At 35.3% G+C, this 24,063-nt stretch overlaps 1 protein-coding gene across 6 annotated transcripts in view; it reads right to left on the bottom strand.

Moving 5' to 3' along the window:
• Positions 1–24,063, bottom strand: part of UBR3 (ubiquitin protein ligase E3 component n-recognin 3) — a 190,134-nt gene that overhangs the window by 30,342 nt on the left and 135,729 nt on the right. For 4 of the 6 annotated variants that reach the window (XM_065931732.1, XM_065931735.1, XM_065931733.1 and 1 more), the window contains 4 exons: positions 20,204–20,314; positions 15,771–15,983; positions 13,760–13,896; positions 7,332–7,417 (listed from right to left, as the gene is read on the bottom strand). In XM_065931732.1, coding sequence (XP_065787804.1) covers positions 7,332–7,417; positions 13,760–13,896; positions 15,771–15,983; positions 20,204–20,314 — 547 coding nt within the window. The remainder of the gene's footprint in view (positions 1–7,331; positions 7,418–13,759; positions 13,897–15,770; positions 15,984–20,203; positions 20,315–24,063) is intronic. The other 2 variants (XM_065931734.1, XM_065931736.1) reach the window with 1 other exon arrangement.

The raw sequence follows: 24,063 nt of genomic DNA, 5'->3' as shown, positions 1-24,063 counted from the left end.
AGCCTAGCTCTGATATTCATTTCCTCTTACAATTCCATCTGAGTGAATGACATCACTGCCCATGCAAACATCCAAGGAAAAACGGCCTATTGGTTTAATTAATAAACCAATTAATCCTACTGGTTCCGCCAATGACCCATCCTCCTTTACTCTACTCTACCCCCTGCATCATTTCTCAAGCAGATAACAAAGTCCTCATTAGCTTTAAGTCTTCTGTTTCAACCACCGCCAATTCCTGTAAACAATAAATCTATCCATGTTGTCTCATAATTGGTTGGTGAACCACTGAAAGAAGAGGCATAGAAAGCACTTAAAAGTCACTGAGAGACAGAGAACCCCTATTTCTTTTTCAGGTTTATGACTTAAGCTTCTTTCCTCCCTTCCTTTAGCAAGTATCCCCCACGTGTCACTCTGTCTTTGCAAGGTGTCCTCTCAGTCTAGAATGGCATCTTCCTGTTCTCTAAGCAAACCTGATTCACCTTTCAGAGGCAGTTCAAGTGCTCCTCGGCAAAGTTTTCTCTAACACATACCTGAGACAGATGTGATCATCCCTTGCTTTAAGCATTCTCTACACTAGAGTTACCTCTATTTTAGCACTTCTAATACAGCCTTGTAATTATTTTTTCACATTTTCCTCTCCTATTAGACAGCGAAATCTCCCTAAAAAAGACAACTATCTCTTTTCCTCTTTGTACTTCCAGGTTAGCACAGTGTTTGGCATTTAACAGGATTTTTTAAGTACACTGAATATTTCACGAATATGTCAATAATCTTTGTTTTTAAAAATCACACAACATAAGCATAATATTCATGATGGACTTATGCTCTTTCTTTTCTGCTGTAATGACACGTTGGCTTGCTAACCAAGAAGGAGGCCAATTTATCAGCCCTAATTTCACTTCCTCAGAGAAGTGACCTCTCAACTCTGACTACTAAAGCAGTGGTTGATTCACTTGCTCCCACTATTTCCTTCACAATGCTGGTTGCTGTGACAACTCACCTGGGAAAATGAACTCTATTTTCTGCAGCACCTAATCAAATTCTTTACAACTGGGACAAGTCTAAGGTATTGTAATGTATTTAATCACAAGAGAAACATATCATTACTAAAACAGGAAACACCGCTGAAAGACTAGCTTGTCCTTGGAAAAAACCAAAGATTTAATTATAAGAACTCTCAGCTGGAACAAAAGGTAAGATTTAGCAATCTGCTCTATCTTTAACAATATTAAAAGCAACATTATAATACAAAAAAATCTACAAATTAAAAATATAACTCCAACTTTATTGCAAAATTATAGCTTCACATGTATGGCTAAGAATACCATACATGTATACAAGACACCATAAACAATTTTTATGACTTGAGAGGTATCCAGTTAAGGAAACTGAACACAAAGAGCTCAGCACCAGCCTGGAAATTCTGTGTCTCTGTCAGTTATTTCTAAACACCTAAGAATTCTAAACTGGCAAATTATTTTTTAGTATAACTCATACTAGTCATTAAGACAGTTCAGTTTAGTCTCTCAGTTGTGTTCGACTCTTTGCGACCCCATGAACTGCAGCACGCCAGGCCTCCCTGTCCATCACCAACTCCTGGAGTTCACCCAGACCCATGTCCATTGAGTTGGTGATGCCATCCAACCATCTCGTCCTCTGTCATCCCCTTCTCCTCCTGCCCTCAATCTTTCCCACCATCAGGGTCTTTTCAAATGAGTTAGCTCTTTGTATCAGGTGGCCAAAGGACTGCAGTTTCAGCTTCAGCATCAGTCCTTCCAATGAATATTTAAGACTGATTTCCTTTAGGATTAACTGGTTGGATCTCCTTGTAGTCCGAGGGACTCTCACTTGGTATTTTATACCATCTGTCATTAATCATGACAGATACGGTAGATGGTCAGCACAGGTATCATAATCCCCATTTCCACCACAAGGTAAACAATCAGGCAACTTTCCTCAAGTCCAATATATAACAAAAAGGACTAGAATTCAGATCTTCTAATTCCAATCCAGTGTTCCTTCCACACTGTATTCTATGTTGCTTCTTTCCAACCCCACCTCTTTATTTTCTATCTGTGTTGCTCCTAGTTAATAAAGGGATATACAACTACAAGTTAAAGTAGATGAGCTTTGCTTAAATTATCTCTTGTGAAAATTCAAAACTACCCGAAGAAAAGGCTGTCTTTAGTACTTGCTACTTTTCATGCCGGGTTCTCCTCCTGCAGTTCCTATGCCTCCACTTCCAGGCACATTATGTTCTCCCGTTACCTCAAGCAACATAGCATTAGTTTCAAGGAATTTTCTGCTCCTACTTTCAGGTTTAAGTGACCAGCCTCCCCCTTCACCTTTATAGCATGGCATAGGACAATATGAAGAGGTGCACAATTCTGCCTCCACACACAGGTAGTCCTATGAAGGGTAAAGAAAAAGGTCAGTTCTTAGGACTCCTAATCTCCTCCTTATCAAAGAAGACATGCTCCATGAATCCACGTCTAATTTAAGCACCCCATTTCAAGCTGAGGGACAGGGGAGAGGGTTCTAATTGCATGGCTGAAGAGGAACTGCCCTGCCCTAAGCCAAGCAAACCTTAGGACTCCTATGACCTGACAGTGGAAATGATTATCTGTGGTACTTCGTTCCTGAAATAACGATACGATTAACACAGAAAGGCCTAGCTACCTGCACCACAAAGTACAGGACCTGCAGAAAGACTTTAAAGAATAGCTGAAATCACTCTAAGGCTCTTAGCCCAAAATCTTAAACCACATCTCTAACCTGGGCCTCCCCACATTAACAATGTATTTAGTTTTCAACAAAGAAGTTGTATCAATCTTTGGGAATAAACCCCATTTTCTCCTTCTAACCCCACCTTTTAACAGGCCAAAAGAATAAATTAGGTGCTTAAAAAAGAAAAGACCAGGCTGAAAATTAACTTTTATCTTGCTTCCGGTCTCCTTAACCACCCCCATCCCCAATGGTAGTATTGAAGTAATAGAAACAGTAGTGTTGAGACTTACAGTCTATGGTAAAACTGGGTTCTTACAATAATTCTCTGGTTGGATACTATGAGGAACAGAATCCGTGAAATTAAATGAGGTTGCCATTAAACTATCTGCCTACTCACGAAGAAAGGAGTCTGAAGGTAACTTCTACATTTTTACATTCATTTATGCATTTTAACCATTATAATAATCTGGTGGCCAAATTTTCTTCTTGTTACAAGGTAACAAAGAAGAACAGAACAGAAGTTGGGATTCAACCTATTTGTAGAATTCATAGTTTTTCAATCTGAAAACCTTACTAAACCATAGATATCAAGATTTTACCACTGTTAAAAAATAAGATGAGACTACTGAATAGCAATTTTGTGATAGTATTTAAAAATATCCTTATGGAGTGTTACTGCAGGGTGAAATTAACATCAAAATAATTTTAACTCTGAATTCACCAAAAATTCATCTTTGAGCAACTATTTTGAGCTGCATGCTGCATGCACACCATCTAAGCTGGATTCCTTTCTAGGACTAACAAACACAGGGGGCAGTTCCCCACTGTATGCATCATTCCTTGAAAAGGTTATATATTATGTCAAAATTAAGTTAAAACTCCTCAAATGAAAATGTCAAAGCAAGGGTTTGCCTTAAGCTTTCTTGACTTAAGTTTAATTTTTATTTCTATTAAATCATGAAGTTCATTTGTGATATGAACTGTAGCTTAAACTACAGTAATAAGCAGAAAGCTAAGACCCAAAGATATGGAAAATGGTGATCTAAAGATAATTTTTAAAAATTATCCAATATTAATAATTTATCAATGATGCCGCTTCCTCCCACCCTCCACCCCAGTCACTGTTCCAATTTCTACTTGAGAAATACACTAAGAATACCATGGCAAAAAAGTATTGAAAGCCTGTGAACTTCACTGGAATCTATGGAGTTTCATGTCTCTTTTCAAATCACTTGAATGAATAAATTAACCCAGTAATTTAATAAAACATTATCTTAATAAGAAAGTTATGTCTTCAGTTTTACATCTGCTTTGTCCTACATCTATTGCTAACCAAATTGGTGGTACTTATCTGTATATACACTAATTTGTAACAAAAACTCCAAATTCACTTATTTTTCAAAATCTTGTTCAGAAACACCAAACGCATCACTGATTTTACAAGCTAGATATGATCCCAAACCTCCAAATTTTCTAGAACTTTTTCCATACTCTACTTTAGAACTTAACACTTTATATCTTACATTATCTAGAACCAGTCTTATCTACTGAACACAAGGTCCTTTATCTGCTGAACACAAGGTCCTTAATGCCTGAGCTTCCAGTGAATAAAGGGGAGGTCCAGACTTCTGACCCAAGAATCAGGAGCAGAGCTGTATGTGGGAGCTGATCCAGATGGATCAAGAGGGAAGGAGTAAGAGGGAACCAGCCAGCAAACTGGTGAAAAATAAAGGAGAACCAACTGGTATCCAAAGAAGGAACAAGGATTTGAGAAAATGTCTAAAGGAGTGGCCCAAAACAAAAATAAGATTCAGAGTGCAAGGCTGGCAAAGGTAAGCAAGACAACAGGACAGACAGCATGGCAGAGCCTGAAAAGACCCCAAGGCAACAGTGCGCAGTGACAGTGTGCAGTGACTGAGCCCATGGATGAGTGTTTGTAAAGGCACTGCATCCTTTGGGACACTTAAGGGTAAGAGATATGTCTTACATAATTGAATTTAATGTCAGAGAGCTGAGTTCAACTGCAAGCTTTGACATTTTCCGCTGTATGACTTGGCAATGCAATCACTCTGAAGGTCAGTTTCCTTTTCTATGAAAAAGAGATAACATCTATTTCACATGATCATTCTAAAGACAATAATTTATGTGAAAGTACTTTATAAACTTTAAAACTACAAATGTAAAGTATTATTAAAATATCATAGTATATTGCTAGGTGAATTAATAATGCTTATTTTTTACTGGGGAAAATTTCCCACATACATAGTTAGGAACATTTACTCTGATTGGGTATTGGTCATTTTAGCTCAATACTAAAAAAACGTGTTTGAATATGGAAGTGCTGAAAGCATTATTCCAAGACAATTTGATTTTTCAGTATAAATTTGCCTGATAATATTTTCTGCTTTCACTGTTGTTAATAGAACAATCTTCCTCTCCACCTACCACCACTGTGTGTGCGGTGTGTGTGTGTGTGTGTGTGTGTCCATTCATAATTATCTCTCAGTGTGTAACTCTTTGCAACCCCATGGACTGTAATCTGCCGGACTCCTCTGTCCATGGGTTTCTCCAGCAAGAATACTGGAGTGGGTAGTCATTCCCTTCTCCAGGGGATTGTCCTGACCCACAAATTGAACCCAGGTCTCCCACACTGCAGGCAAGATTCTTTACCATCTGAGTCACCAGGGAAGCCCAATTATTTATCAGGCAATTCACAAACCATTCCACATAAAATTTACTAAATATTTTTTTGACTAAACTAAACTTCAATTTCATCAGGAATTTGTGAGGGAACATTATTCCAAAAGTGTAGCTTTCATTACCATTTGCTTAATTAGTGGAGCATTTTCTCTTTCACCAAAATATTATGAAAAAAAGACAAGACTTTTTTAAACAATATATTTAAGAGGTGATAGAAACTAATGAATGGGAAAAGAAAAATATCAACTTATGAACAGACTTCAGAGAAAAGAGAATTTTTATTTACTAATATCATTAGAGAACTACTGGAAGATGAAAAAATGAGATATTTGATCTAATATTTCATAGGAATCTATGAAACACCATCAATATGTTCTTGTGTTAAACTAGGCTTGAGTAAATAGCAAATACATTAAGTTTATATACCTGCAATATAGTGGGATTTTATAGAACATATAACTTTCTGCACACATGATTCACAGAGCTGCTTTTACAAATAAATAGGATAAGTAATGAATAAGTAGCTGCACAACAATAATCATATGAAAACTAAAATCAAAACCATCATGTTGTACAACCTAAATACATAAATTTTTTTATTTGTCAATCATATCTTAATAAAGCTGAGAGGGAAGCTAACATAATTGATAAGGAAAAGAAGAAAACTAAAAACAGTATTAACTTATATTTAGGATAAGCTTCATCATGACCGCTGCTATACTGTCACATTGAAATTTCATATTCACTAAGTTAGAAAATAAAAAGAACAAAAGCCTGGAATTAACTATCAACTTAATAATTCAAAGTAAAATTGACAGTGATAATTGAAGTGGATGCTGTTAGACTTTAACTACTAATTTTAGAATTCTGGATAAATTCACCATTTACAAGCCTCTGTATAAATTTAAGTACCTCAGGGGGCAAAAAGTAGATTTAGAACATAGAACTAAAATTCCTTTACTAAACACCTTCTAATAAAACAGATTCTGAACTATTAAATCAACCAATACCAAACAACAAATTAACAAGAAAGAATAAAAGTGAAATTATAGTTTCTACCAACTCAAACAGACTAGAAGCTAGTACTCCAATTTATCAACAGCTTCCCCTATAAAATATATTTAAATCACTGGGTATAAGCAGGGTTTAAGTGCCTACCTCAAGGGGTTAATAAAGATTAAATACTGAGCAAACAATAATTTTTAAAACTTTAAACTTCTAAATACAAAGTGATAACACAAAAATCTAATACAACTAGTAAGAATTTAAAAATTAACTTGGTTTAAGTTTTACATAAGTTAGTATCTTTTTATTAGAAATTTCAAGGTATTTTTGATCAGTCCTTTGCTTTGAAATAATTCCCAAATTACATATATATCTTTCTAAAATAATATACATATATTTTTTAAAAACTTAATTGATTTTAAATAATTACTAGTATTTTAACATATTCATAATAAGAGCAAACATCTACCATTTTAATATATTTGTATACATCAAAATACAGTACAAATCTGTTTACTGATTAATAGCAGCTATAATCCATAGGCGACACAAACTGTCTTTATAAAAAGTTTTTCTTAAGTCCACACAACATAAAAATTCTTTAAAAGAATTTAAGTTTGAGGACAATTTATAGTTGAGAATAATACACTTTTAATTTTGAACCAATGTAATTCTGATTAATTATATTTACCTACTAAGTAATCACAGTATAGAAAGAGCTAAATATTCATGATTCTTCTAAGTACAAGATTAATGATTTAAAGCATAGAATCACTATTAAAAGTGATTATACAGAACATAAAAAGAATCTGAAAATACACTGAAAGACCACTTTGCCTACTTGTGCTTTCATGACATAATTAGAATTTTTTTTAAAGTTAGCACTGCTTAATACTCACTTAAACAGGACCTTTTACCAGCTGCACTTGCACCACCTGAACATAAATTCCCTCCTCGATGAATTAATTCAAGTTCCAAGTTGGTTCTGTAAGCAAAGCATTAAAATGCATCTCGGTCATTAGGTTAAAGCAATACTTTTGTTTAATTGACATGTCTGAATTAACCTAAATAAAGTCCTATAACTTTTTTATTTGCAAAATTATGGTTTATGCAATATCAGTAACAATCATATTTTATCTGATACTTAGAAATAAAAAAGGGGAACAGTTTATCTGCCCTTACTCATATGTTCATATTTATACCTACAAAACTGCACACGTCACAGTGCAATTGTTGCAAAATCCCAGCTTGTTGGCAAATACTAAAAACTATGCCTTAAGGAAAAAACTGCAACACATTTCAAAAACCTGCATATGAATCTGATGAAAGAATCTGTACTCGGTCAGCCACTGATTAGGTGGTTACTGGCATATAAAACACAAGGGCATACCAATTTTTTATATCAGAGGAATGGTTATCACTCATTGGAGCTTAGATGGCATATAGAAACCAATATTAAGAAACAAAATCACTAACATCAAAGTGGATATGAACAACACATATAATTAACAGCAGTTTCTTTTATAGACTTCTAAAATTATAGTTTTATTAAAATAAATAACTATTGACACTGCTAAACAATAGTATTGTTCATATAGATCTGGAATTACAATATATTTAGCAATTATTAACTTAAAGAATAGCAATAATTAGTAGATTGACATTTCAAAAATCAAACTGATGCAGAATCTAAAGATTTACTCAAAAGCAGTAACAGTAAAATAGCCAATTAGTTTTGATAATAAATGAAAATTCTGAGTGATTGTGTATATTTTTACTTCAACATTATTAACAAACTTAAATACACCTTTACTTGCCACAACTAAAACTGAATAAACGAAGTTTATATCCAAGTGACACTAATAGTGAGATATCCTTTATCTTAAAAAAAAAAAAGGCAACATTTCAAGCTTACTCTTTACAAGTGAATTCAGGAAAGAATAGTACCCTGTTTTATTTAAAACAAAACATTTTGAGATGGTTTTGGCTGTATCTTGAACACAGAATGTTTTGAAACATTATTTTCATGTATTTACTTATAAATGCAAACTGTTAAAAATATTAGTATTTCTAAATCTGTATATTTGCCACCCATTTCTAAAGAAATGCTTTAATCCTTTCTACTCAGGGGGGAGAAAAAGCAATTTAACACTGATAATGTTCCTGCTCAGAGCTCCATCTGGTTGCTGCTGATAAGGGCATCTGTGTGACAAGGGAATTTTCCACCCTTCAGGCGATTTGCATTGCTCACTGAACTTCTAAAAACCTACCAGCAAGGAAGCAGGGACAAGGATTTCATATTAGTGGACAGAAAGCGAGCGGAGACCAGCATGTGTTCCTTCATCAAGGGAATATAAATGAGATCAATACATTTTGTTTTCACAAATCTTCAGTTGCCTAATCTGTAGAAAAAAATTAATGGCTATATTCTCTTATAAAAACTAAGATTTCCTAGTTAGTACTTTTAACAGAGCTAACCAGAAACACAATTAATTCTTACAAATGAAAGTCAGAACCAGAATGTCAACTTTTACTTCAGCATAATTTGCAAAAGTATTCATTAAAAAATAAGTACAAGTCTATTCTATCATCAAATAAGATATTTTAAAGGATGATAAACATGTTACCAGAAATTTGATTTTTAAAGGATACTTGAAAGAAAACTGCCAAATGTAATCAGTTACTTCAGATTACAGTTGTAAGATCTCCTGTACAACATTTCTTCTGAGTTAAAAAAACAAAAACTACCTATCCAAAGGGTTAGTACAGTATCTGGAATTTTTAAAAAATCACTATGTCAGAAGCCCTAGCAATCAGCTTTTCCTCATCTAATTGATAACAAAATTGGCCCCTTAAGCCTTGCTAGACAAAAGAACACACAAATGTGTCACATGCCCACGTCTGCCCTTCCCTCACTGTTGAAAATCAAAACAGTATTCTGTTTCTGCCGTCCTGAATGGATGATATAAAAATAAAGATGTATTGGAAGCAGAAGTTTTCCAAGCCTTTCTGCTCCTGGAGAGAAGCAGACACAGCTTTCTATATTTCCTAACACAAACACATTTAAATTAGTTTGGAAGGGAGGGAAAAAAAAAAGAGAAAATCTCTGTATTTAAAAGAAAAATGAGAAAGACTGCTTAAAGCCTATCATGGTGGCCACCTAGACATACCTGTATAAAAATTCCTCCAACTATGCTCCCATTTCTTTTTGCTTCTCCAAGCATGCTTTCCCTTTTACCCCGTTTTTGGGACTAACATATTTTTGGAGCTGTAATTTGAAAAATAAATGTGTGTATAAACACATACACACAGAGAGACACTGAAATACATACTTGTATAATGTGGGTTCAAGGCCTGGGCCTACTCCTACTAGCTGATCAAGTAATCCAATTTCTCAGAGAAGAAAACATCTTCATTCATACCATGGCACAGCCTATATTATCGAATATCAGCTCAAGCTCTAACTTATGCAGGCGTTAAGGAGAACTAACTCCCTTTTCTTGGAATAGGAAGGAAGCATTTCTACATACTTTATATTTCAATCAGCTCATCTTCCCTTTTGAAGTTCTACAGTACCTTCTCAATATGATGTATATTTTTAAACAATTGTCTCTCCAACTAAACTGTAAATTCCTGGAGAGCAGGAGCCATTTCAAATTCAGCTCCTAAATCCCTGAGGGTACCTAGGAAAGTGTTCAGAAAATTCCCAGGAACTGACGCTCACTTTGTTTTGACATGCAACCAATGATAAGATTCTCTAGTCTCCGTAATTTATTCTCTATCTTGTTGATCCTTCCTTTTGTTTTAAAAGGATTCATGGGAGGAAATCCAAAAGAGAGGGTACATATGTAAACATATAGCTGATTCACTTTGCTCTACAGCAGAAACTAACAACAATGCAAAGCAACTATACTCCAAGAAAAATAAAATTTTTTAAATGCTTCCAATTAAACATAAATTAAAAAGCATTCACAATTTGGTGTTTTAGTAATCATTCTTTTTATTTCAAATATAAGTAGTTTATAAAGTTTAAACTTACAATGCAACCAATGTGTAAAGCAAGGTGCATTCACTCTACTGAACAGTTTATCCACTCAAATCTTAAAGATATCTCTGCATCTACATTGCAGTTACTCATATATCACCTTCTTTGCATGTTTCTCACTATATACAGGCTAAGTACTACTCATTAATAACTCTAAACTATGTATAACTTTGGGTCCAAAATCTTTAGAAAAATCAATTACTCAAATTAGTGTGATTCATTGTTTCAATAATGAAATAATAAATTGACACAGAAATGGAGAAAGCTTTCTTCCCCAAAATTAACTTTCCATAATCCAGCTGAATGACTGATAACTGCAACAAAATGCTCTTAGAAATACACTAAAATTTGAATACAGTAATTTTGACTAATTTCAATTCAACAAAAAAGAGACCATTCCAACAATTTCTTCTCTGCTGCCCTCAGAAAATCTTCCAAGGCTTCACCATGCAAACAAAATTAAAAACAAAGAGAAACATATTATCCTACCAAAAAAAAGCTTGAAAACAATTATTAAAAGAAAAGGCTTTACATGCTAATTACCTGCTAGTAACTAGTTATATGCTAGTTACTAGAAATATTTTGTTTCTAAACATCAAAAACTTTAAGCTCCACAAAGAGCAAACAAAATTACTTATATAGATAGAAGAAATTGAGTTCTGGGAAACTAGGGTAGTATCTCATTCAAACTACAAATGTCAAAAACAAATACATTCACACTATACACTATATGGGCTTCCCTTGTAGCTCAGTTGGTAAAGAATCTGCCTGCAGTGCAGGAGACCCGGGTTCGATCCCTGGGTTAGAATATCCCCTGGAGAAGGACATGGCGACCCACTGCAGTATCCTTGCCTCGAAAATCTCAAGGACAGAGAAGCCTGGTGGGTTGCAGTCCATGCAGTCACAAAGAGTCGGGCATGACTGAGCGACTAACACTTAACACTATACACGTATACAATGACTATACATTTAAGAATCACAACATTTAATTAAAAAGTTAAATAACTGTAATTAATTTTATTTCTAAACATTTTTTTAAACTATTTTAAACCTGCTAAATATTTCAATGCTTACCTTTCAGGCATAAAAATGATCATAATCTATAATCATAAGTATTTAATGAACCAAGATTATACACTAGGCAGAAGATAACTGTAAAGACCTGGTTTACTACCTTCAAAAAGCTACATCTTATTCAAATAGAATACAACATGCTTTGTTCCTTCAGTTCATGTTTTTGTTAATTTTTCAGTCACTTTATTTTGTCTGTTTCTTTCTAATGACTAAGTAAAACTTAGAGAAGGCATGCAATCTCACTGTGAGAACACTACAATGTCCGGGGTAATTTTAACCAAAGGATAAAGTTTTTAAAGGTTATATACTTTCACTTTTGGAATCACTATATTGTTGCTTTAGAGTTTATCACTAAGGATCAGAGAAGGAAGGGGAGATAGGAGAGTATATTTTCTACATTTCTCTACATGTAGCCTTAGGAAACAACATTTGATATCTGTCCCTGCTTCTATATAAAAAAGAAAAACAAAAATATGTTGATTCCAAAAGTCTCCCATTATCACAGTAAGCTTTCTAAATATTTAAAAATTATATAAATATATTCTATAAATACTTTATATATTTAAAACCAAGAAATAGGAATTCCAAAATTTCTACCAAATTAATTTAAATCAAATTATTTGATTTATCATAATACGGCAAAATTCCACATACAGATCATTCCCGCTGAACCACAATTTTCTTTTAAGATCAGTCCTAATAAAATCAAAGGCATGAATACACAAGTAACATAAATATTTCTGTATATTTATATGTATACACATATAGATATATAGAGAGCATAAAGTCTACATCCATCCCAATCTTCTACAACATTATTACCACAATATCATACAGAAGAGTTTTATAAAACCTTGAAACGTAGCAAAATTAAATTACATTCAATTTAGTTTTCCCATAAAGTATATTTTATTGCAAGTATGCAATTGGTAACCCTTCAGAGACAAAATGTTAGATTAACTGTTATGTCTCTCCTGAAAGCATTCTGGATAAATATCAACAACAGCTTAAGAATGGCAGACTAGAAAGTTACTTCCCAAACCATTAGATCCCTTTATATCAATCCCTGTCCATTATTTGCATTCTTAGACCAAGAACCAAGGTATCCTTGCAATTTTCTTAAATCTGGTTCCATTTTTCCTAGGTTCAAAAGAGTACAGAAACCATTCACTCTTTCCTTACCCTCTACTCAGGAATGGAGCAGAGAGAATGGCCAAGATGAACTGCATGTATATATGACTTACAGAAGCTGAACAAAGGAAAGTAAAAAGAACAGTAACTGAAAGAACACTATCCCTGAGTTCTAGTCCTACTCTACCACTAATTTGTTGCATGACTTCAAATCATATTACTTCACTAAATCTTACCTATTACAATATTACTTCGCCAAAATACCAAGTATGCCTCTAGAGATATTCAAGGGGCGACAATATCAGATCCAGAAGAATGTGCTTACAAGTTCCTAACTGTATTTGCTTCTCTCCTATTATTTTTTAATGTGTCTCTATTTTCATTCAACTAAGTTTTCTAAAATTCCTATTTAGAATTACTTTTTAGGTACTGAACACCTACTAGATCAATTAGACTATTTCTACCTAATCTGAAGGATCAGAAGTATTTACCTCCATTTCCTTGAGTCTCTGGTAGCTACTCATAGAGATTTAGAACATGTCTGATCAAGAGATCAGGAAACAAGAGTTTCCTCTCCTTTATCTGACTTTCTAAACAACCTATAGTCTTCCAGAACATTACTAGATCTTTTACAAGCTTAAAACAAACAAAATAATTTCTTCTTACTGTTCTTACTTCTTTTTTTAGAAACTAAAAGTACTTAACATACTATAATGCTTCAGTTATTAGTATTATTGCTTTTTGACAGGACTTGAACAGTTATTTCTTAACAACATACTTCATATATAATACTAACATGCTTTGAGGGAGATATCTGTCCTCAAATGTGAATAATATACTTTACCTCACATACCCTATGATGATTAATAACACTTAAACCAATATTTTATTCAAATAAAAACACCTAAGGAAATGAAAACTGTACTTTTATAGACTTCCTAGGAGGTTCTAAAACTAGCCATAATGTCAACCACATTAAAAATATGCAACCTTTCTTCATATAAATATGAATGACAAAACAATAAAATCAGCTATTATTACTAAGTAAATATAAAAGTATATACCAGATATACCTACCTAGCAACAGAATACATAAAAAGAAAATCATTATCTGGTGAGCCTGGAGTCTTGCTATAATCTCTATATTTCTTCTGAGTGGTATTTTTTATATCTTTCATTACAGATTCCATTTCTTTACTTAAGTTGGTTTCTGACTGTAAAAAAAACACAAACATATATAAAAAGTTTATGCATGTTCATTTTCTCTAATAATAGTCTAACACTATAGTGTTTATCATTTAAGCACACTATGAAATTAAGGTTTAAAAATAAAAACAGATATACATTAGCTATCAGCTAAAAATATATTTAGTATACCAAAATAAAACAGACCAAGAAATATTTTCTCTTATCTTAGAGACATTTTATCCTAATTTTATATTGTTATCCAACCACAGAATAGAAAGCAAAGAACTAAAGAGTCTCGATGAAAGTGAAAGAGGAAAGTGAAAAAGTTGGCTTAAAGCTCAACATCCAGAAAACTAAGATCATGGCATCCAGTCCCATCACTTCATGGCAAACAGATGGGGAAACAGTGGAAACAGTGACTGACTTTATTTTTTTGGGCTCCAAAATCACTGCAGATGGTGACTGCAGCCATGAAATTAAAAGACGCTTGATCCTTGGAAGAGAAGTTATGACCAACCTAGATAGCTTATTAAAAAGCAGAGACATTACTTTGTCAACAAAAGTCCATCTAGTCAAACCTATGGTTTTTCCAGCAGTCATGTATGGATGTGAGAGTTGGACTATAAAGAAAGCTGAGTGCCAAAGAATTGATGCTTTTGAACTGTGGTGTTGGAGAAGACTCTTGAGAGTCCCTTGGACTGCCAGGAGATTCAACCAGCACATCCTAAAGGAAATCAGTCCTGAATATTCATTGGAAGGACTGATGCTGAAACTCCAATCCTTTGGCCACCTGATGCGACGAACTGATTCATTTGAAAAGACCCTGATGCTGGGAAAGATTGAAGGCAGGAGGAGGAGGGGACGACAGAGGATGAGATGGTTGGATGGCATCACCGATTCAATGGACATGAGTTTGAATAAGCTCTGGGAGTTGGTGAAGGACAGGAGGCCTGGCGTGCTGCAGTCCATGAGGTTGCAGAGTCGGACACAACTGAGTGACTGAACTGAACTGAACCATAGAACAGTTTCCATGCTTATAAAAAATCTTTCATTTAAGCACATTTTTTTCAGGACTAACACTAATCTCCCTTACTTTAAGCATATTTTAAACACATAAAAATTTGGATTTGCAAAAGAAAAAAGACAAAACCACACAGACACAAATCTTAAGTCTTCAATTGAGAAAAGGAGATGGATCTTTCTGAGTAGCTTTGAAATATGAATTTGTTTAAAAAGTCAGATATTCATAGGTTTCACAAATTTACTGCATTTACTGTGCATAGCTCTCACTTCTCTCAGGTATCACAACATAGATCTGTGATAAAAGTGAAATATTTGAGAATTTAAATCAAAAAAATAAATCCTACTGGAAGAGATAAAAGATGGGTTCACTCATACCAAATTTCACAGTAAAACAGACAGACTTATGGGAGATGCTTCGATCATATACACAATATTTGACCTCTCTAATACACAAGTGTGTGTGTAAATCTATACTTACACACAAAGTGTGTGTGTGTGTGTGTGTATATCACCTTAATTCTAATATACCTAATGGGCTTATTTTTAAAAGATTAGATTGTGCTTTACATTGCAAGATATATATAAGGTTTAACTTCATTTTTAAATATTTCAACATAACCATATATAAGCTTATAGATTTCATGATCTGGAAAGCATATACTAAAATTATAACTAAACTGGTATTAAGGAAAAGTATACCTTTAGCAATAAATTTGCTCTGTTGCTCTCATTTTTGTTTTTAATAACCACCAACAGAAAAGAAAAACCTCTAAAAGCAATTTCTACTAAATGTATAAAGGTCCACAGTAACTTAGAAATGGAACAGAAATTAAAGCTGAAAAGCAGAGCTAAGTTAAGCAGGATATTTCTGCCTTACACTGATGCTTACTGGGAAAGCTCCCGGACGTCCTTGCAGCTCCTCCACTTCCTTTATGAGATCTTTTATGCTTTTGTTACTAGGACGCTGCCAAAGGTTGTTTTCAACATTGCTTCCAGGATAACAAGGAAGAACACTGTTAGCAAACTGCCTACAGAGAGGACATGTGAATTCTCCTTTGTCCACTGAGAAGCCCTGAAGAACCTGGTCATTCTAAAAGATGAAACAAACATACAGTTATATGATGCATACTTTTACAGAAAACAAAATTAACATCTCTACATTTTAGAGTAAATAAATAAACCATACAAAAAAAGATCTCTATTGCATATCATAAAAACAGTCACTTAACTCTTGAGCTTATCAAATCACTTTCTTAAAATCACAGCAATCATGTAACACTTGCCATCACCAATGAACTGCTTAAGTATCCTACTTTTCTCTCAGGAGGAAACAGTCAAATGATGATGTAATCAATGTGAAACATGAATTTAAGATAAAGAATAACTCAAAAGCGGGTCACATTAAAGTGAATCACCTTCCACTCACACCATGCCCTGTTTTCATCATCTATAAGTGACTATTAGAAAGATTATCCCAGTGCTCAAGTCACTGGAGGCAGAACAGACAAGCTTTTGAGAGTATTTAAGTCTAAAAATACCAGGCTGGATGAAGCACAAGCTGGAATCAAGACTGTCAGGAGAAATATCAATAACCTCAGACATGCAGATGATACCACCCTTATGGTAGAAAGTGAAGAACTAAAGAGCCTCTTGATGAAAGTGCAAGAGGAGAGTGAAAAAGTTGGTTTAAAGCTTAACATTCAGAAAACTAAGATCATGGCATCTGATCACATCACTTCATGGCAAATAGATGGGGAAACAATGGAAACAGTGACAGACTTTATTTTTTGGACTCCAAAATGACTGCAGATGGTGACCGCAGCCATGAAATTAAAAGATGCCTGCTCCTTGGAAGAAAAGCTATGACCAACCTAGACAGCATATTAAAAAGCAGAGACATTACTTTGCCATCTAGTCAAACCTATTGTTTTCCCAGTAGTCATGTATGGAAGTGAGAGTTGGACCATAAGGAAGGCTGAGTGCCAAAGAATTGATGCTTTTGAACTGTGGTGTTGAAGAAGACTCTTGAGAGTCCCTTGAACTGCAAGGAGATTCAACCAGCACATCCTAAAGGAAATCAGTCCTGAATATTCATTGGTAGGACTGATGCTGAAGCTGAAGCTCCAGTACTTGGGCCACCTGATGCAAAGAACTGACTCATTTGAAAAGACCCTGAAGCTGGGAAAGATTGAAGGTGGGAGGAGAAGGGGACAACAGAGGGTGAGATGGTTGGACGGCATCACCGACTTGATAGACATGAGCTTGAGCAGGTTTCAGGAGTTGGTGATGGACAGGGAAGCCAGGTGTGCTGCAGTCTATGGGGTTTCAAAGAGTCGGATACGACTGAGCGACTGAACTGACTGAAGTCTAAAAAAAAACATGTGATTTATCTTCTAATGTGTCTAACAGTTGAACAAAACTGACTGGACCTGATGCATTAGGTTTATTTAGGTTTAACAGGTAAGAAAAAGATTTAGTTAGCATACTCAGAAAAGTGATAAGGAGGGGAATTAATTCAGCATCCCTTCAGATGTTTCTGATAGGAGGGGGAAGAAAAACTAGTTGAAACAAGGATACATAATGCAAATATGCCCAGGAGGAAACTCTTGCTCATGAGAGATTACAACATATGCTAGCCAACCAGAATTGAAGGAAGTAATCGAGGCTGCTACATTTGTTCCCTTCTCTTGCCTGACACCACCCTCATCTGTTCTGTTCTTTTAGGCCATTGCTATCGTGTAGTTCTAACCACTATCTTACTCTTTTCCCCAGTAGTCTCTCTTGTTTTGCCACTAACCTAATGATTTAATCTCAAAATGTTCTTAATGTACTAAAAAAAAATACATGAATGCTAAAATATAAACATTATTACTAACAAGACAAAAATAATGAGAAAAATGGACTCAAAAAAGAAAAAAATGAATTTATTTGCCCACGGTTACAAAGATACTTGGGCTTCCCTGGTAGCTCAGCTGGTAAAAGAATCCGCCTGCAATGCAGGAAACCCCAGTTTGATTCCTGGGTTGGGAAGAACACCTGGAGAAGGGATAGGCTACCCACCCTAGTATTCCGGCCTGGAGAATCCGCGACTGTATAGTCCAGGCGGCCGCAGTGAGTTGGACACGACTGAAAGACTTTCACAAAGATAGTTAATGACAATGTCCAAATGAACTTAGGCTTCCCAACTCTTTAACTTATTATTCATCTCACTGTATCTTGGATCTCAAATACTTTGGCCAAAGAACTGAATTCCACCTTTTTTACTTTGTGACATTCATTTCTTCAAGACCTTAAACATCTAACACCATGTCTTCTTAAATCCAATTCTAGAAACACACACTAAACTCCTGTCATGTGTCAAATGCTGTGCCATGTTACTGCAGAAAGAGTTAAGAGAGATCTTCATTTAAGGTACTGACAATTTAAAAGCAAATAGAAACAACAGTGTGACAAATCAAACAAACAAGGCTTCCCAGAGGAGGAGACTTGTGAAGTAAGTTTTAAAGATATACAAGAAGAGTTACTAAAAGGCTTGGAACAAGAGAGCTACTAATTGAAGGACATTCTTTGATAAGCTTCTCTGTAGCTATAATTTTTAAAACTGCTAGGTCTTCATCCTAGTCTCGACTGAAACTAGGTTCCTTCCTAAAGCACCCCCAGAAGCCCTCTCAAAAAGGCACTGCTCATTTTCTCACACCCCTCAAACGTCAGTATCCTTCTCACCTCCAGTGCTAGCTCAAGTTCAATATTCTTGCATTCCCTGTGTGGCTCAGGTCATTTAAAGAGATCACCCCTTTTCCTTCCTTTTTACTGTCATTCACTGCCCTTAATATCCAAAGACTTCAGTAACTAGATTCGTGTTCTTCATTACTCCAACGTTTGCCGTCCTCTTATACAATTTCAATGTGCATGTAGACAACCAATCTTACATAGTTACACGACCTCATCAGCTACTTGATGCCAGCAACTCCAATGGCTGTGACCTCTACTCTATCCTAGCACCTGTTACCATGACACACCCTTATCTTGTAAGGACAAAGAACTGTCCATACTAGAAAATATTAAATTCAAACACCTTACATTTTGACTGTCAACTCCTATCTCTTTTAGTCCCTCCCTTTTCCCTCCGTTTATATGGCCTTTCCTATCCTACCACACACCATGATCTATCATTTTAAAAATTCTCAAGTTAGGAAGAAACAAACTCTGATGAGGAGAAAGGCATCTTGGGATTTAGGCAGAGTCTGGGACAGAGGAAGCAAGGGTTTGGAATAGTTGTTAAGGAGACTAGGAGAGGGAACTGATCAAAGACAGGTAAATGAATTGATAAGTAATATCCACAGTCCATGACCCCAACTGAGCCTCTATTTTAAGAAATCACAGATGTGTGCTAGTCTGCTTGGTTTTACAATTTTTCTAACAGTGCCAGCTTCCTGGGTATGAAGTCAAAGGAGGTGGATTAAATGACTAGTGTTAAGAGCACAATGCAAATAGTACAAGAAAATGAGGTGAGGAAAATGCTAGTGTACTAGGCAAATCAAGGAGCGAAAAGAATAGATGCTTTCAAATTGTGGTACTGGAGAAGATTCTTGCAAGTCCCTTGGACTGCAAAGAGATCAAACCAAGTCAATCCTAAAGCAAGTCAATTCTGAATATTCATTGGAAGGACTGATGCTGAAGCTGAAGCTCCAGTATTTTGGCCACCTGATGTGAGGAGACCCCCTCACTGGAAAAGACCCTGATGCTGGGAAAGACTGAAAGTATAAGGAGAAGAGAGCAGCAGAGGATGAGGTGGTTAAATAGTATCACCAACTCAGTGGACATGAATCTGAGCAAACTCCGGGAGATGGTGAAGGACAAGGAAGGAGGGAAGGACAAACTTCAGGAGACAGTGAAGGACAGGGAAGGACTGGGCAGGCTGCTGTCCATGGGGTCGCAAAGAGTTGGACACAGCTTAGCAGCTGAACAACAAAGGACTAGAGATGTTGAGGTCAGAAGCAAAACACACTAATAAGAGTAAAGATAGAGACTTTGACAAGTGCTCTACCATAATGGTATGGTAGGATATTAAAGCTTACTACTTTAGCGCTAAAGTAGCAAAATCTAAAATTACAGTCATGGAAGTCAGTTGCCAATGTGAAGTAAAAAAATGAAATCCCTAAAGTTGAAGAGGTCAAGGAATTGTGAAGCTGAATAGTTCAAATGGCAATCATAATCACCCAAGATGAATTAGGATGTATTAGCTGTAAAAAATATTTAATACCTTGAAAGACACAAACATCTTTATTTAACATGTTTCAATCAACTTACCCGTAATGATTCCATATAAGATTTATGGCAATCGATATGTAATGTGTGGCCGCAGGTTTGTACATAAACACCTCCTTCCCAGCCAATTGATACTGCCAGGAGACAAGAACTCTTAAAAAAAAAAAAAAAAAAAGGACAAAATATAATTAATTTTAAAGAAGCAGAAACATACCTAAACAAATTTACATAAACCTCTCAATTGTTTCATATTGTTATACTAATGTGGGCTTTGTATTTCTGTGATATAAAGGAACACCTGACTTGTCAATCCTGAGGCAATATCTTTAAATCTGGAAGATAAGTTTTAGCTTCCAAATAATTATACTTGTAATAAAAGAGAAAAATTGTGAATTAGCCTTTCTCTACCTCATAAAATATAATAAAATATACTGCTACTGATTATTTTACCTGTTCTACATGGTACTGGATTTCTCTGTGACATCCAACCTTAACATCTGCCTTCTTCAAATGCCTACTTCCCTCTTGTTTCCTTAATGCCACTCTCTTTTGGTTTCTCTCCTGTCTCTTTAACCATTTGGTCTAAGCCTCCTTTTAAGACTTTTTTTCCTTCATCTGCCCCTTCAATATTTAAATTCCTCAAGGTTCAATTCTTAATGCTTTTCTCTTATTAAAACTATTCTCCCACCGCTTCTCGGCCTTTTGGCTAAGATCAAGTGTAAAACTATTCTCCCTGAGTGAAATTAATCAGTATATTCAATTATTTCCCAAGTTGGGTCTCTTGCCTGCATGCCAGATATAAGTACTCAGTTGGCAACCAGAAATCTTCAATTTGAGGTCCCTCAGATAAAATAAAACCAATGTGTCAAAATGTTCATTTTCTCTATGAATCTTTCTCTTCCTCTTTGGCTTAAAAACTCTACATCTGTTTAGTCACCAAATCAGAAAGCCAGAAGTTATTCACATCACACCCTTTCCTTCACACCACAGAATTAGTTCCCAAACTATATGAAATCTATCTCCTATATAATTCATGATTTTGGTCTCTCCATTTTTATTCCCACTGTAACAGTCAAGCCTGTGTGACCCGTTGTGGGGGAAAGAGTTCTTAAATAAATTTTCTTAACTGGTCTCCATGATGCATCCTGCACACAGCTTTCTAAAGTACAAATCTGCTTATGAGAATTAAAAAAGTGCCTAAACATTTATATGGGTCTTATATAACAAACAATACAAAAAGGAACCCAGATTATATAAGCAAACTACATACTCTTTGGAAATGCGTTTTGAAAGTTAATTGCTTTTATCTTCTCTTTCTCTTTAAACTTCTTCTCTGTTAATTCCTTCCCTTCAACCTAATAAACAGTCTAGACTTTTCCTCCTAAAAATAAGTTTCTTTAAATTTTTATTTGGCCTCTGCCAAACAGCATTTCAGCCTGATCTTGAGTTTACCCTCTAGTGAAAGTGAAAGTCATTCAGTCATGTCCAACTCTGCGACCCCATGGACTGTAGACTGCCAGGCTCCTCTGTCCATGGAATTCTTCAGGCCAGAATACTAGAGTGGGTAGCCATTCCCTTTCCCAGGGGATTTTCCTGACCCAAGGATTGCAGGTTGATTTTTTACCATCTGAGCCACCAGGGAAGCCCTCTAGAGTCTATAGCAAATAGATGGCCAAGTCAGGGCAACATTAGGTACGAGGTCTAACATGAGTGACAGCACACAATGAAAAATTTGAGAGCCATCAAACAGAGCAAACTATTAAATTTTACTTTTATGTTGGAAAATAGCCTATTAGATGACCAAACCATCTTTAAATAACAGTAAACAAAATTCTAATATTAAATCAAGACTCTTCGTGAGCATCTGAAAGTTAAAGGCATTACACAGTATAAAATGCCTTTCTAGCTGATTCGAAGATGTGCAACAGCACAAATCAAATTCTCACAGCAGGTGAGCTGGTTTCTACTGCTACACATCAGAAAAACAACAGGAGACCTGCTCATCTCTGTTTTATGTTTTGGAGCCACTTTAAGTAGAAGCAGATTTGGGTGTTAGATCATTTTAGAATGATTGGTAGGCAGCTAATAAGCTATTCTCTTTGACAATATACTATAAAATGTAATTAATCTTTCCTTTTAATACATAAGCTATTACTTTTAAAAATGAAAATAGTATGTCATTTGTCTATGTAACTGTTAGATGTCTTTTTTTAATTTGCTAGAGTCAAAAAAAGCAAGAGATCATTCACTGAGACCTACATTTCAGAAAGACCTACATTCAACAATGTGCCCATTTCTGTACTGTTTAACACTGAACCTTCACCTCAATATTTATTAAAACTTTATGCAGTAAGCAGTCTTATTTCTTGTAATAAAAAGGGACAGAAAGCTGACCAAGAGCTCTCAGTTAAAAGTGGTAAAGCCCAAGTTCAACCCAGATCTGACTCCAAAGCTCAGGTTCCATCCTTCCCTATTTATATATGAGTGTCATAGCTCTCATATATAACACTTACAATTTCACTAGTAAACACACTATCTTATATGACTGAAATTCTACAGGTCAACTTATAAAAATCATGCATTTGATATGAAGAGAGCAGAATTTATGCAATTTAATTCTATAATCAGTAACAGTGTCTACTGATAACAACTCTTCTGCTCTACGTGGTCTGGCTACAAAACTGAAATCCAGTAAGCATCCACAATACCCAAGCCTGTGTCAGATGCCCTGGAGAAGGGAATGGCAACCCACTCCAGCTATTCCTGCCTGGAGAATTCCATTGACAGAGGAGCTTGGCGGGCTACACAGTCCATGGGGTCACAAAGAGTTGGACACGACTGAGCGACTTCCACACCTTCATGCCTGTTGTTGTTTAGTCACTAAATCACACATGATTCTCTTGCGACCCCATGGACTGTAGCCCTCCAGGTTCCTCTGTCTATGGGATTTCCCAGGCAAGAATACTGGAGTGGGTTGCCATTTCATTCTCCACGGGATCTTTCTGACCCAGGGATCAAACCCACATCTCCTGCATTGACAGGATTCTTTATCACTGAACCACCTGGGAAGCCTTGAAGGGACTAGAAAACCAATAGGAAAAAATAGCCCTAAACCTCCAGAGGTCCAGGGAGCACACTATTTATAAGTAAAATAGCCATTATGAAGTACACAAAAGTACTTATGCAGAGGTAAAACCTCATAGTAACTCACAAAAACAGAACAGATTCAGTCCAGTTCAAGTATCAGTTCAGAACTTTTTTTTAAAAAAAAGTTTTTTGTTTTCTTACTTAGAAATGAATAGCTATTCTGACTGCAAGAAGAGATATGCTACTTTTTCTCTCCTTTATTAGATCTCCCCTTCCCTCAAATTATTATGTCCTTAGGTCTGAGTTATATATTGACTGACTAAGTTATTTTTATTTTCCATTTGGCCTTAGGATTCATCTTTACTCATTTACTCTAAAGTGATTCAAAATGCTGACATTAAAACCAGGATTACATCAGGGAAAAAAAAAACTAAATAAAGTTGGTAGTAAATTTCTGCAAAAGTAGAATTCAGCACAATTTTCTCCAAAATGAAGATATTAATTGGTCTCCAATTAGTAAAGCTATGTACATACACACACATAGTGCAGAAAACCTGAAGAAACAATAAAGAAAAAGAGTGAAAATGTGTCTGCGTATACACATATGTATGCATGTATATATACAAACATAAAGACTTCTTATTTTCAAATAATGATTTCATTTTAAAGCCTCAGAAAATATATGGAAGCATTATCCTCATTACCTAACCCAAACTGCTTAATAAGGCCTAACGAGCCCTCCTAAAGAGGTAACTTGAAAATTAAAAATACCACTTTACATTTATACTGACCTTTATAACATGTAAAATGATCTT

Source organism: Muntiacus reevesi, chromosome 3 (assembly GCF_963930625.1).
Source record: "Muntiacus reevesi chromosome 3, mMunRee1.1, whole genome shotgun sequence".
In the NCBI taxonomy this organism is placed as follows: Eukaryota; Metazoa; Chordata; class Mammalia; order Artiodactyla; family Cervidae; genus Muntiacus; species Muntiacus reevesi.
The sequence above is the reverse complement of the archived record's forward strand: the minus strand, read 5'-3'. Positions and strand labels throughout refer to the sequence as shown.